The following is a 14,729-nucleotide window of genomic DNA, read 5'->3' on the forward strand; positions in this document are numbered from 1 at the left end:
GGATCCCACCATGGTGACTGGCAAGCAGTACAATCCATGGATGGTAGGAGTGAGAAGTTTCAGCTGTATTAGTCAGTCAGAGACTGAAGTACTACTCTCTGGAACTTGGTAATTGATCTGGCTGCCCTGTCAAGTGCATAATGATTAAAGTTAGTGAGTTGCTCCGAGATTTGTACATTCCTGAAACAGGCAGACAGAATTGTTTATGACCTGGTTGAATGTGCGTTGGTATTCAGAGGCCTTCCTTAATTATATCCTTAAGCTCCTCTCTGCCATCATAAGGAAGGTTTCCCTGGAAGGGCTTCACCCTGTCCCCTATTAGAAAGTCATACTTGACCAGCAGGACCTGGTTGTTAGCCATGCACACCTGCAGCAAAGTGAGGAGTATGGCTTTATTCCAAACAGGGTTAGGACATTTGGCATCTTTGTCCTCTGGTGTGCTTTATTCATTTTCCATTCTTCCTCTACATCTGATAAAGTTAATGTGCCTGGGGTGCTGTCAGGATACTGAGCTCTTTACTAAGTTTCTGTCTCATTGCTTGGAGCAGCCCCTTTTGGCTTGACTTGAGGTGATGTTGCTGGATTTCATGACAAAGCAGAGGTCAGCTTCAGTGCCAGAATCAGTGTTGATTCTGATAGTGCTGATGTCAGTGTCAGGTCTTTCTTCGCCACTGTCTTCTTTGCAATGGTCTTAGACATCACCTGTCCATTTGGTGGGGTACTAGATGATGCTGGCTTGTCCATTAATAGGATTCTGGAGCTTGTTTCCTCCACATCTAATGAGACATTCATGGACTGTTCCAGAAAGCTGAGTTTCAAACTTACATCTTGTGATCAGAGGGTCCTTTCAGAGAAGGATAAGCATACTGAGCATCTGCTTGGGATATGTGGTTCCCCCAGACAAAAGAGCCACTTACTGTGTCTATCTCTCAGGGAGATAGAAGTCCAGTGAGGAATGGACAGGACTTGAAGCCTGCAGGTTTTGATTCTGCTGTTAGAGAAAATTCGAAAGTTTGACTAGAAAAGTTTGGTCCATATGGTTCATGGAAGTTCAAAGAGAGAATCAGAAATGGTTACAATGATTTGCAGAATACTCTGAAAACTAGCCTGAGCTTAGAAATTAGTGAGTCAGACATTTGCCATGTTCAGCCTCGCTGCCATAGGGTATAAGAAGGAACTGTCTTTATGCTCTTGTGTGGGAGAACAAGGTGTCACAGGGTGCATGCCTTGGTGGACACTTCCCATAAAAAAAAATAAAAAAATACAGTCTTGAACACAAGGTGCATGTTAACCCACTATAGGCTCCACAATGACACATACTCGAAGAAGAACATTCACCTGCAACAAAGTTAACATTTAAATCCAAGATATGAGATAGCCAGGCACGGGGAAATAACAGTTACGTGATTGTTAGCACTGAATTTTTGCCCAATCTGTGAAGTCCAGTAGATAAAAGTAAAATAAAAAATTGCTCAACAGTAGCAGTTACTTGATTTTCTCTTCATTACTGTAACCTTTACTTCCATAAGAACCTGTTCCCTGTTAGAGGCAGGCTTTTCTGCAGCTCAAAACAGAAGAACCTCATTTCCCCTGAACTATTAATACCATCACCCTAGTGATTCCTTCACTTCAACTGACTACCCAACCAATAAATGAAAGGCCCAAAGGAAAGGAAAAGGGTCATTGAAGGTAGGAAAAATTCTGCTACAATAATGGAGAGGAAATGAGAAAAACTTATAATTATCACTAAGTCTTTTTATATTATATTTGTTTTAATCCTCCATTCACTCTACCATGATTACATATGAAGATGTGCTAAAGCAATTTACTGCCTGTGAGGGACAAAAGAAGTTTACTGACTGGGAGCAGTAGATACTTTTTAAGTTAAACTACATACACAGAGATTCCTTCTCTCCAATAATGCGTTATCTGTTGGAATCAAATCTATTTTATAATAATGCAATTATAGAATATAGAGTGCTCCTGAAATCTACCCAACAAGTTTGTCAATATACGCTCGTCTCCTCAATACAAGAACATTTTCTGTGTGTTGAACATCTTGTCTGACCTTGCACTGGGGGGACTGTTTGCATGAATCACCTTGACAACCTCCCTTACAAATTTATTACACCTTTTACCTATTTCTGAACAGTATATAAATAGCTTTTAACTCTCTGAATATACTATATCTTCAAGTTCTCGTGATATCAAGGTTGCCTTTAAACAAGTATATTATATCTACTTTCAAAATGGGATAAGGGCAAAAAAACAGCAGAGTTAAGGATGTAATCAAACAGAAAGAAGTGACTACATTTTAGGAAAAGTTCTGGAGCTGGCTGGCTCGCAAGCATAACGTTGTACTCAAATATGTATACTGAAGTGAAAAAAACTACAGCTTGTAATTTGCCTATTTTTCTAACCAGAAATATTGAAAACTACAAATATCACTTGAGCATCCTGAATATGAAAAAAATAAAGACCACATCATTATAATCTGATTAATTACTTGGCAGTTTCATTCATGCCCTTTCAGTAATAGAGAAGCCCCATCTATGAGACTGGTGATTTTCTGGGGATGCTGGGATCTGAGGGGAGGGGAATATTATCTCTGTAACTGCCTACTTCTAAACGATTTCAAGAAATAACTGCAAGAGCAGACACCACTTCTATAGTTCCATAAATGTAGTTATCATCATACTCAGGAATTAAGAATTAAATAATATACCAAATATGGTCACCAAATACACTTTAAACTGTGAGGAAGATATTCTGGGCCAGATTCACCAGTAGTTCCAGTGCCACAAAGTGGCCATAAACCTAGTTTAACCATCTAATTAAGCAGCCTTTACAGTTACTGTACATCTCCAGAAAGCCAGAGCCTAATAGTCAATCTGTTTTTTGTTGGACATATTCTATTAGTTACAAAGCACTGTTTGCAGTTATTGCATCATATATATATAAACGAATCATCCAAAATGTTTTGGATTTTGAAGGACAAAGAGTGGAGAATAAATATTTTCTCAAACATCAGCTACCCCTAAGCTTCTAGAGTCTCTCGCAGAACTTCAATGTTGACATTTTCTGACGTTTCAGTATTTCAATGGTTTACTGGGTAGCCTAATTTTGACAGTCATTTGACAGCCCCCTTGATCATCATCCAACCAGTGATAGGTTCTTCCTGTTATTAGAAATACAAAGGAAGTCCTTATGTTCACATGCTTAGTATTTTAAAAAGTGTTCACTTTTCCCTGCTGAGAGAATTAATGAGGCGCAAATCTTACAGTGCCTTTCTGACACAATTAATAAATGTGGAAACACATACAGTCACTTGTGATACATACTTTTACAATGCTGTGGACCCCGAGATGTTTTGAGAGCCCTGAAACAGTGATAGAAGAGAAGTTACTGCCAGTTGTGGTATAATGCTAAAACAATTTACTATTGTTAACAGTCGTCACACTATCAGATCAAAAAAATGTGAAGTTTATGAAACAGACTGCAGTTCAAACAAACTGCTTGAATTTTCATTACCTGCAAGTTGTGAAGATCCTTCAAGAATTTTCTTCTAAGCAAAAATATTGCCATTACTTGCCCACACAGTCCAGGTACACTTGTGCCCTCCCCTTCCTCTCACTCTATTTCTAAACTTATATTGCCTCATCTTAACTATTTGGCATAATCTTGAAATGAGGTTTGAATTCCTCAAAGAAACTTGATAGAAAGTTTGAAAAAGAAAAAAGGCACTAAGCAGTGACAACACAACTGCAGAGCTGCTGCAAGCAGGTGAGGAACACATGGTAAAGCTGATTCACAAGCTAGTCAACAAGGATTACAAACAAGAGCAAGTGGTGAACAAATGGGAGAAAGCAATAATAGTGCCAATCTATAAAAAAGGAGATAAGAGTGAGTGTCAGAACTACAGAGAAAATGCATTCACTGAGCCATTGTGGAGGAAAATGAAAAGATAACGTGAAAGACTAGTATTGAAGAACGGGATTTGTGAAAATGACATAAAAAGAAGAATCAGACTAGCCACTACAGCATTCAGAAAACTCTGCAAGATCTGGAAGGCTGAAGACATTTCAATAAAAATTAAAATCAGTGTATATAAAACAATTGTCATGCCAATACTGTTATGCGCATCAGAATGCTGGAGTATGAGGAAAGCCAACAAACAAAAGATATTGACTGCAGAAATTAACTAGCTGAAGGGAATACTGAGAGTTTCAAGATGGAAGAAAATGAAAAAGGAAGGGATAAGAAAATGGCTAGCACAAAAATAATGCTGTTGCAGCAGATTCAAGAAAGATGGCTGCGATTGTTTGAACACGTGGCAAGAATGGACCTGAAAAGGATACCATACATCGCAATGTATTCCAGAGTGCCAGGAAACAGGGAAAGACTGAGGATGTGTTGGATAGACATGGTGAAGAATGACAAAGAATAAAAAGGTTTAATGATGACTGAAGCCATGAAGCTCATACACATCAGAAATTGATGGAAAGACTTCATTTGGACCCACTTCTCACTGCTGAGCTGAACAGGAATCAAAAAAGAAAGTATATATTACAGCCCCTTACCCTCATTCTCAAACAAAACTTTCCAAATGTGGAGAAGTGATTTGCCCCAATTAATTAAAAGCATGGTTTTCTAAAGTGATTAGAAGATGCTTAGCGAGTTCTTGCATCCTACTTGTAGCTCTGGACTTCATTAACCAATCTCACAAAGTACAAGACTATGATAATCATCTTCTGCACTTCTTGTGTCTAAAACTAACATGATTTCCCTATTGTTCTTTGCAGTGTTGTTATAGCCGGGTTGGTACCAGAATATTAGAAAGACAAGGTAGATGAAGTAATATTTTTTATTGGACCAACTTTTGTTGGTAGAGGAGACAAACTTTGGAGGTATACATAGCTCTTCTTCAGGTCTGGGAAAGATATTCAGACTGTCACAGCTAAATACAATACAGAATAGATTGTTTAACGAAAGTAGCTTACACAAACTGTAAGACACCATTCAAGGTGAAGTGGCCAATTAACTGTGACAGTCTGAGTACCTTTCCCAAACCTGAAGAAGAGCTATGTGTACCTCCAAAGTTGGTCTCTTCTACCAACAAAAGTTGATCCAATATTACCTCACCCAGCTTATCTCTGTGATTTCCCTGTGACAAACCAACAGTGCAACTAAATCTTTGAAAAAGAAAAGTTAGTGGAAAAACCCCTTTAAAATGTATTATTATTTTGCATTCCTCAGGGAACTAATAACTTGGTATTCAGCTACTCATTTCATTTGAAGTTTAGGTCTGCCAGAGAGTTCTTCCAAATCCAGCAAAGATTAAATGAATTGTCATGTTTTCTAAGGAAACAAGAAACATGGAAGCTACTTCCTCTTGCCTTGTAGCTATTTTAAAACTGATGACTCAGTATCTTTGTGTATAAAATATTGGACTGCTCCTGTCCGAGTATCAGCATGTACTCAGAGGAGATTCAGTGCACTATTTCCCAAGATTCAGGGAGACTGAATTCTAGGGAGTACTTTTTGTTGATATTTTCCATCAACACCCATATCTGATGTTTTTTCCTTCCAAAAGGGTAAGTAAATTCAGAGTAGTCCAATAAGAATTATGAAACAGGAGCTTGACCATCAAGGAAGGGTTATTAAGGGCTAGAGAAATAAACTACCTTGGTTTTAGTGCAGAGAACTTTTGTTTGTTGGTAGTTTATATTTGTGACTGATTTTGGTTGAAAATGAAGTTTTAAAGAATATGTGAGTTATTTCTCTCACATCTTTACCCAGCTGCTTCTCTAAGCATATTTTCAAGAGGCAAGCAGAAAAATTTCAGGGTAGTTTTCCAGTTGCAATGCCATGTCTGGCTTCTGCTGAAAATACTATAAATATCTTGGAAGAATATTGGATGAGGCTGTACATGTGGCTATTTTTAAGTGCCTGGAACTCTTTGAAATTAACTACATAAGAAAACTGCTTGATAAACAGTTAACTATTTAACATTTAGAGATAAGCTTTGTCAAAAGGATGACTGAGTTTATTTTCAATCCCTTCTGGAGACTTGCTCGGTAAAGCAGAAGTGCAATAAATAAAAAATAAAAGCTTTATTGAAGAAACAAAACATGCTTATCTCATTCTGTAGGAACAGATGAATTTAAATTCAATATGCATTTTACCCATCTGCAATAACTATGACAAACAATGTTCTCCTAACATTAACATAGCCGTGCAGTACATTAGCTCATGTTTTGTGCCTTCTACTGGTTCATAAAAATCCATGCTCCCTTGTACATTATATATGGTGAGCAAGCATTGATCATGCTGGCCCTGTACACGGTATGGTTTAACCCGACTAGCAGCAAACATGTTTCTTCCATGTGGTACATGGCATGGAGTGTGGCAAAGTAAAGGAAAAAGGGTAAAGAGGCTGGAAAAAAAAAACAGGTCAGAGGAGGTGGCTTTGTATCATGCTCCTGTTCCATGGGATACCCCGAAAGCACCTCTGCACAAATCCCACAAACACTCTACATAAGAAGTTCTCCAAGCCTGATGCTTTCCAAGCAGTATTAATTCCCCCTACCAATATTTGATAACCTTTCTTGATAATGTTTTAAACAGATATAGGGCTTGTTTACACCACAAAATTAAGTCAACTTAATCTAATTTGACCTCAAGCCTCCAAATTAATTAAGTCAATTGTGCGTGCCCACACCAGGCTCATTGTCTCAATGGAGTGTGTCCTCACTAGCAGCACCTGCATCGATGCAAATAAGCAGTGAATTGTGAGTAGCTATCCCAAACTTTTGGGAAGTTTGTGCAATACTTCATGGACCCAAAACATTATCGCAGAGGAGAATGGGAACATTGCATTGGCATCCCATATATCCCTCCCTCATATAAATGGCAAACAACGCAATAGTTTTTGTTAAAAATATTTCCTGGCTCTCAGGGAGAATGGATCCACTACTCGCCTGTCTCCCATTCTCCTCATCATCATCATCATCCTCCCTGTTGTCCCTAGACTCACACACCTGTGAGATGTCTACGTTGCTTGTGGGGGTACTGATAGGGTCACCCCCGAGAATCTCATGCAGCTCATTGTAGAACCAGCATGTGTCGGGTTCAGCAGCAGATCAACTGCTCACCTCCCTTGCCTTCTGGTATGCTTGGTGAAGTTATTTTATTTTATTTATTAATGGCACTGCTGTGCATCCCTCGTGTAGCATTTCTCCCTCATTCCACGAGACATCTTTCCACTGATGTCAACATTACTTCTGCTGGTTCAAAGCTCTGTCTGCACAGACTCTTCTCCCCACACAGCGATGAGATCCACCACCTTCTCTGCAGACCAGGCTGGAGTGTGTTTGGGGAGTGTAGTCTCCATGATCAGCTGTGCTCAAGCTGGCATGCTCCCAATGCTGATCAAACAGGAAATGGGAAATCAAAAATTCCTGGGGATTTAGAAGGGGAGGGGCTGTTTTCTGTGTATCTGGCTGCAGTGCAGCTGAATTGAGAATGATCTCCAGAACGGTCACAGATGAGCATTGTGGGACACCACCTGGAGGCCAATTAAGTCAAATTACACAATGCTGCATATGCACTACCTCTCAGTCAAGAAAATCAAGTTAAGTGCTATGCCTTTCGCAGAGGTGGATTACAGAAGTCGACATTAGAGGCGACTTAGGATCTGGTAGCATAGAAATATACATTAACAGGTCAATTTAAGGTGGCTTCCTTCGACCTAACTCTGTAGTAAAAGAACTCCAGCACATCCCACTAGAAACAATTGACATGGCACAGATTATCACTGGTGACCCACAGCAATGTCATTGCATTAATATCCTACTATGGTACTGTTTGCATATACCACTGTTTGCATATACCACTAGAAATGTCCTAGAAGCAGATTCTGAGTTATGACACAGAAAGAACCACATTCATGTACTGAAATTTCAAATACATCAATACATATAACAGCACTAGACTGTCAGCAACACTTGGCCACTGCCCATAACTGTTGTAACAGTAACACATCTTTTGTGTCCTGCAAAATAAGAGGAAGAGGTCTGAAAAATAAAATTAAAAAATAAAATAAATTCTGTGTTTACAAGTTATTTGTTTTGTACTGACTGACTAAACTTCACATTAATGGAAGTGATACTCATTAAACCTAGATAAAAGGTTAGATGCACCAATTATTTACTGAAATACACAGACAAGTTGCATACTTCCCAAACCTGACACTGCTGTCCTGTCTTAAGAGCACATTACTATTTAAGTGGTCAGAAGACAAGAAATTAACATGTCATCATTATGAACTGTGACATCTCCATTGACTGCAATACTTGAGTTTGCCTAAGCTCAGTCTCAAAGACAGCAGTGTGAGGACTGTAAAACCCAGGTGGCCATTGCAAAATATTTCTTTTCAAAACTACAGACTCAGTTACCAAATAATGTAAGGGAAAAAATCCAAGAAAACGTTTTACAATGCTGTAGAATCCAAAGCTTTTTCTCCCCTGCCAAGGAGCTAGATTGAATCAGAAAACACGTCAAGTAAATAATTTGGTTTGAGCATGACCATTTTGAAAATGGGCCACTTCTACCAGATATTTATGGAGGTTGACTTGGGTCTGAACCAAATAGTATGTTTTCTGAACAAATACTTTAAAGCTGCAAATACTCTGGCTTATTAAACATTATTAAAAAGTGTTAAACACATCTTGGAACCAACAACTTATTAAATTAAATGAGGCAAGATTGAGAGAGTCTGCTCAGTGATATTAATGCCCTGGTAACCTTTGGTTTTGCCACTGATTTGAGTATTCCTGTTGTGCTCTTAATAAAAGGAATTTTCACTGTCCAATTTTAATATTAGAAGTGCAGACACAAAGTACAGATTTAGGCTAGCTGCCCAGATGAAAAACGTCCAGCAATTTTAATTTTTAAACATCCTAACATAGCATAATGGAGATAAAACTGACAATATGAAAAAGGAAACTTAGTCAGTAAAATCATTTAAACACCTCTTTGCACAAAATATTCTGAATATGTAGGGTGAATGAACTACTTTGCCAGGTCTGACCTTACTTAAAGACCTATATCCTTCTAGCAAGTTAGTAATGTGTTTTAGTGAAGTTCTGTGAAACCTCCACATTCAGCCAAGCTAAAGCAACACAACGGCATATTACATTCCCCAGTGGAACAGTGCAGTTACTTTCTGCAACTATGAGGGTTTGTGTATTACATGCGTACATTAAAATCTGTTCCCGCTGTTCTAATTTTATTTTATTACCTCTAACACAACCTGTTTCTGGTAGTTACATTTTCATTCATGCATAAAACCTGTGTCAAGAACTTGAGACATCAGCTCATAACTGTCAATCCAGCGGGCTCTAAAAACAGAGTTCTTCAGGTTAGAAGTCAAAATTATTCCAGAGTAGTTACATAAAAACTGAACCCAATAACAACACAGTGACAACTAGGAACCTGTGTGATATCTAAAACAAAAACAAAAAACAACAAAAAAAAAACTGTGTTTACAGGAAGGTTCAGAACAATTTAGAGCTCCCATCCTTTTCTTTTACTATTGACTTCGACAGAAGCAAGACCAGACTTTTTTGATGGTCTCACTGATAAGTATTGCCACATCATGTCACATCTAACCCAATGACTACAGCATAAGAAAAGTGGGAAGGGGAAGTAAAGGGGAGAAGAGGAAATGTAATTATCACAGCAAATCAGAATAGGAAACCTTGCTTATAAAGTAAGTGCCTGGCTCTTTCTGTCATCTACAGAAAGAAGTAAAGCATTCATAAGAGGCTGCTTTTCCTTGACTTGAAGTTCTTGTCTGATCCCATGTCCCTCACAGCAACTCCTCAAACACAAAGATGTAGATAGCTGAATTGAGATTGTATGTGAAAGTAACACTTTTATCATTTGAATATTTTATCTTGTTTATCCTTTTTGATGCTGAGTATTATGGAGACAATTCATTCACTCTACCAGTAAAGTGGCAAGATCCATTCTTTTCCAAGTACTTCTTTCAACCCCCCAATATTTTAAAATAAAAAAAACAAACAATTTCCAAATACTTTATAAAATTAATTTCAGGCCAAATAATGTATTTTATATGTGCAAAATATAAATCACATAATTTACCAATGGGTGGATGGCTAGGGGTATGACATTTTCCAAAAGTACTTGCCATTTGGTGCAATCTGGTGCATCCTAAAGGCAAATGATCGACTCGGCAATAGAATCTCCTGAAGCAAGTATGAGGGCAATAACGGGCAAGCTGCGGTACCACAGGGCGGGAAATGGATAGATGTCCACTCACACACCTGCACCATATTAATCCACAAAGGAGGCAAAAAACACAACTACCCCCCGCCCCGAACCTCCCGACACACACACTCCCATTTCATTTGCAGGGCGTTTATACCTCACTGGTATGCAACAAACTTCGTATTTCTGTCAATTGCTAAGGTTGGAGGGGAGAGGAAAATAAGGGCCCTTGCCCTTACCCTGTCCCTGGAGGGGGGCACCTCCCTCTCTTCCCGCTGCAGAAGGGCAGTAACTTTTCACAAGGCACACGAGGGAGGCCAAGCGGCTGCCCCAGCGAGTTCTGCTGGCGGCACTTACCGAGAAGCCGGCCCAGAAGGGACAGGAGTGCCGGACCCTGGCCGAGGTGGTGAGAGCCAAGGCAGCGAAGCTGACGGCCACGATGAGGCATCCGAGGACCATCTGGGTGACCCCCAGGGACAGCATGATCCGGGAGCGGGTCCGATACTCGCGCAGGCGGGACAAACTGCGGGACAGGGCGGCGGGGCTGAGCGAGCGAGCCCCTCCGGGAGGCTGCAGCGCGCTGCCCCCGGCAAGCGGCATCCTGCACAGGGCACCAGAGACAGTTGCTGGGAAAAGCAGGACGCGGCCAAGGCGGAGGCAGCACGAGGGCAGCGGCCCCGCTCACAGGGTCTCCAGGTGGTCGGGGGCTGCCCGTTGGCCAGCGGTGCTCTCCGCAGGGCTCATCCCCAGCAGGGCCGGAGGCAGCGGCCAGGCCGGTCTCTCTGCAGCGCTCCCAGGAGAGGATGCACTTTGCTGGGCAACTCAGTACAGAGTCCGGGCTGAGTTGCGCGCTCAGGCCAGCCCCTGCTCATGCCCCGCAGCGCAGCCGGAGCCGACTCCGCACAAGGGCTGTACGGCCCGCAGGAGACGCGAGCCCCCGGCTGAAGGGCAGCAGCCCATACCTCAGAAAGGCAACGGCTCCCTCTCTTCCGCCGCTGCAGAGTCAGGGCGCAGCCGAGGGGCTCAGCGCTCCCCGCCCCGGCCAGGCTGCACAGCCAGCCGGCATGGCCAGTGCACGCGAGTCGGGCTAGCGCTCCCCCGCACGCTCAGGCAGCAGCTCCCGCCGCCGCCTCTTCGGATCCTGCCACACGCGCGCGCCGCGGCTGCGCCTGCGGCCGGCTCAGGTGCGTGCAGGACCCGCGCTGATTCTGGTTCGGAGCCCCGCGGCTGCAAGTTGCTCTGGGGCGCACGCAAGGGGCAGCAGATCCCCCCCCCCCCTTCTTCCCTGCTTGGCAGCGGTGGGGAGGGAAGATGGGGGGGTTACGGCCAATGGCGGGTGGAGGCAGCGGCAGGAGGAACAGCCGCTGCCGGCTCCGGAGGGAGAGCGGCTTGTGCGAGGCGAACAAACAAGGGAAGCAGCAGCACCATGGGCGGAGGAGGCGGGGGAAAGCGATAGTGCGGCAGAGGAGCCACATGGGAGGGAGCTGGCTGCAGGCATCACAGACACAGGCCTGGGGGAGGGTGGGGGAATGACAGCCATCCACCTTGCGGGAGGACAGAGCGCCCCCGGGGAGACGGCCGGGTGCAGAGGAAAGAAACTCTACTGGAAGTGAGGAGCTTCATGGAAGCTCTCGTTGTTGGGGTTTCCCACAGCAGGCCAGGGACGAGGTGGGAAAAGTGTCAGATTCAGGAAGAGACCTAGGACAGCTGCCGAGCAGTATCTTTATATTTACTATCAGAGGTGTAGCCGTGTTAGTCTGGATCTGTAAAAGCAGCAAAGAATCCTGTGGCACCTTATAGACTAACAGACGTTTTGGAGCATGAGCTTTCGTGGGTGAATACCCATTTCCTCAGATGCATGTAGTGGAAATATCCAGGGGCAGGTATATATATGCAGGCAAGGTAGAGATAACGAGGTCAGTTCAATCAGGGAGGATGAGGCCCTGTTCTAGCAGTTGAGGTGTGAAAACCAAAAGAGGAGAAACTGGTTCTGTAGTTGGCAAGCCATTCACAGTCTTTGTTCAATCCTGAGCTGATGGTGTCAAATTTGCAGATGAACTGAAGCTCAGCAGTTTCTCTTTGAAGTCTAGTCCTGAAGTTTTTTTGCTACAGGATGGCCACCTTAAGGTCTGCTATAGTGTGGCCAGGGAGGTTGAAGTGCTCTCCTACAGGTTTTTGTGTATTGCCATTCCTAATGTCTGATTTGTGTCCATTTATCCTTTTCCGTAGAGACTGTCCAGTTTGGCGATGTACATAGCAGAGGGGCATTGCTGGCATATGATGGCATATATTACATTGGTGGATGTGCAGGTGAATGAACCGGTGATGGTGTGGCTGATCTGGTTAGGTCCTGTGATGGTGTCGCTGGTGTAGATATGTGGGCAGAGTTGGCATCGAGGTTTGTTGCATGGATTGGTTCCTGAGCTAGAGTTATTATGGTGCGGTGTGCAGTTACTGGTGAGAATATGTTTCAGGTTGGCAGGTTGTCTGTAGGCAAGGACTGGCCTGCCACCCAAGGCCTGTGAAAGTGTGGGATCATTGTCCAGGATGGGTTGTAGATCCTTGATGATGCGTTGGAGGGGTTTTAGCTGGGGGCTGTATGTGATGGCCAGTGGAGTCCTGTTGGTTTCTTTCTTGGGTTTGTCTTGCAGTAGGAGGCTTCTGGGTACACGTCTGGCTCTGTTGATCTGTTTCCTTATTTCCTCGTGCGGATATTGTAGTTTTGAGAATGCTTGGTGGAGATTTTGTAGGTGTTGGTCTCTGTCTGAGGGGTTAGAGCAGATGCGGTTGTACCTCAGTGCTTGGCTGTAGACAATGGATCGTGTGATGTGTCCGGGATGGAAGCTGGAGGCATGAAGGTAGGCATAGCGGTCGGTAGGTTTTCGATATAGGGTGGTGTTAATGTGACCATCACTTATTTGCACCGTGGTGTCAAGAAAGTGGACCTCCCGTGTTGATTGGTCCAGGCTGAGGTTGATGGTGGGGTGGAAGCTGTTGAAATCGTGGTGGAATTTTTCCAGAGTCTCCTTCCCATGGGTCAAGATGATGAAGATGTCATCAATGTAGCGTAGGTAGAGAAGGGGTGTGAGTAGACGAGAGCTGAGGAAGCGTTGTTCCAGGTCGGCCATAAAGATATTGACATATTGTGTGTCCATGCGGGTGCCCATAGCAGTGCCACTGATCTGGAGATATATATTGTCATCAAATTTGAAATAGTTGTGTGTAAGTATAAAGGCACAGAGCTCAGCAGCCAGTTGTGCTGTGGCATCATCAGGGATAGTGTTCCTGACAGCTTGTATTCCATCTGTGAGGGGGATGTTTGTGTAGAGAGCCTCTACATCCATGGTGGCTAGGATGGTGTTTTCTGGGAGGTGACCAATGCATTGTAGTTTCCTCAGGAAATCAGTGGTGCCACGGAGATAGCTGGGAGTGCTGGTGACATAGGGTCTGAGTAGAGAGTCCATATATCCAGACAGTCCTTCAGTGAGAGTGCCAATGCCCGAGATGATGGGGCGTCCAGGATTTCTGGGTTTGTGGATCTTGGGTAGTAGATAGAATAGCCCTGGTCGGGGCTCTAGGGGTATGTTGATTTCTTCTGGTGTTAGTGTAGGGAGTGTCCTGAGTAGATGCTGTAGTTTCTTAGTGTATTCCTCAGTGGGATCTGAGGGAAGTGGCCTGTAGAATTTGGTATTGGAGAGTTGTCTGGCGGCCTCCTTTTGGTAGTCAGACCTGTTTATGATGACAACAGCACCTCCTTTATCAGCCTCTTTGATGATACTGTCAGGGTGGTTTCTGAGGCTGTGGATGGCATTGCGTTCTGCACGACTTAGGTTGTGAGGCAAGCGATGTTGTTGTTCCACGATTTCTGCCTGTGCACGCCGGCGGAAGCATTCAATGTATAGGTCCAGACTGTCATTTCGACCCTCAGGAGGAGACCATGTGGAGTTCTTCTTCTTGTGCTGTTGGTGGGAGGGCACCTGTGTATCAGTGCACTGTTCAGTGTTGTCCTGGAAGTATTCTTTGAGTCGGAGACGGCGAAAGTAGGCTTCCAGATCGCCACAGAACTGTATCATGTTGGTGGGTTGGCAGGGCAGAAAGAGAGTCCCTGAGATAGGACAGACTTTTCTTCTGGGCTGAGTGTGTAGTTGGATAGATTGACGATATTGCTGGGTGGGTTAGGGGTACCACGGTTGTGGCCCCATGTTGCAGGTAGGAGTTTAGACAGCTTACAGTCCTTTTTCCTTTGTAGAGAGGTGAAGTGAGTAATGTAGATCTCCTGTCTTATTCTAGTGAAGTCCGTTTGTATAGAAGTTGGTTATTAATGAGAGTCTCCAGGTTGGAGAGCTCTTTTTTGATGTTTTCCAACCGCATCTGCTCTAACCCCTCAGACAGAGACCAACACCTACAAAATCTCCACCAAGCATTCTCAAAACTAC

At 43.3% G+C, this 14,729-nt stretch overlaps 1 protein-coding gene across 3 annotated transcripts in view; it reads right to left on the reverse strand.

The window, feature by feature from the left end:
* ENTREP2 (endosomal transmembrane epsin interactor 2) overlaps positions 1 to 11,337 on the reverse strand; it is a 399,527-nt gene extending 388,190 nt beyond the window's left edge. For all 3 annotated transcript variants that reach the window (XM_050967970.1, XM_050967969.1, XM_050967968.1), the window contains exon 1: positions 10,651 to 11,337. In XM_050967970.1, coding sequence (XP_050823927.1) covers positions 10,651 to 10,893 — 243 coding nt within the window. In that variant the 5' untranslated portion in view covers positions 10,894 to 11,337. The remainder of the gene's footprint in view (positions 1 to 10,650) is intronic.
* Between the last annotated feature and the right edge of the window lie 3,392 nt (positions 11,338 to 14,729).

Source organism: Gopherus flavomarginatus, chromosome 9, assembly GCF_025201925.1.
Source record: "Gopherus flavomarginatus isolate rGopFla2 chromosome 9, rGopFla2.mat.asm, whole genome shotgun sequence".
In the NCBI taxonomy this organism is placed as follows: domain Eukaryota; kingdom Metazoa; phylum Chordata; order Testudines; family Testudinidae; genus Gopherus; species Gopherus flavomarginatus.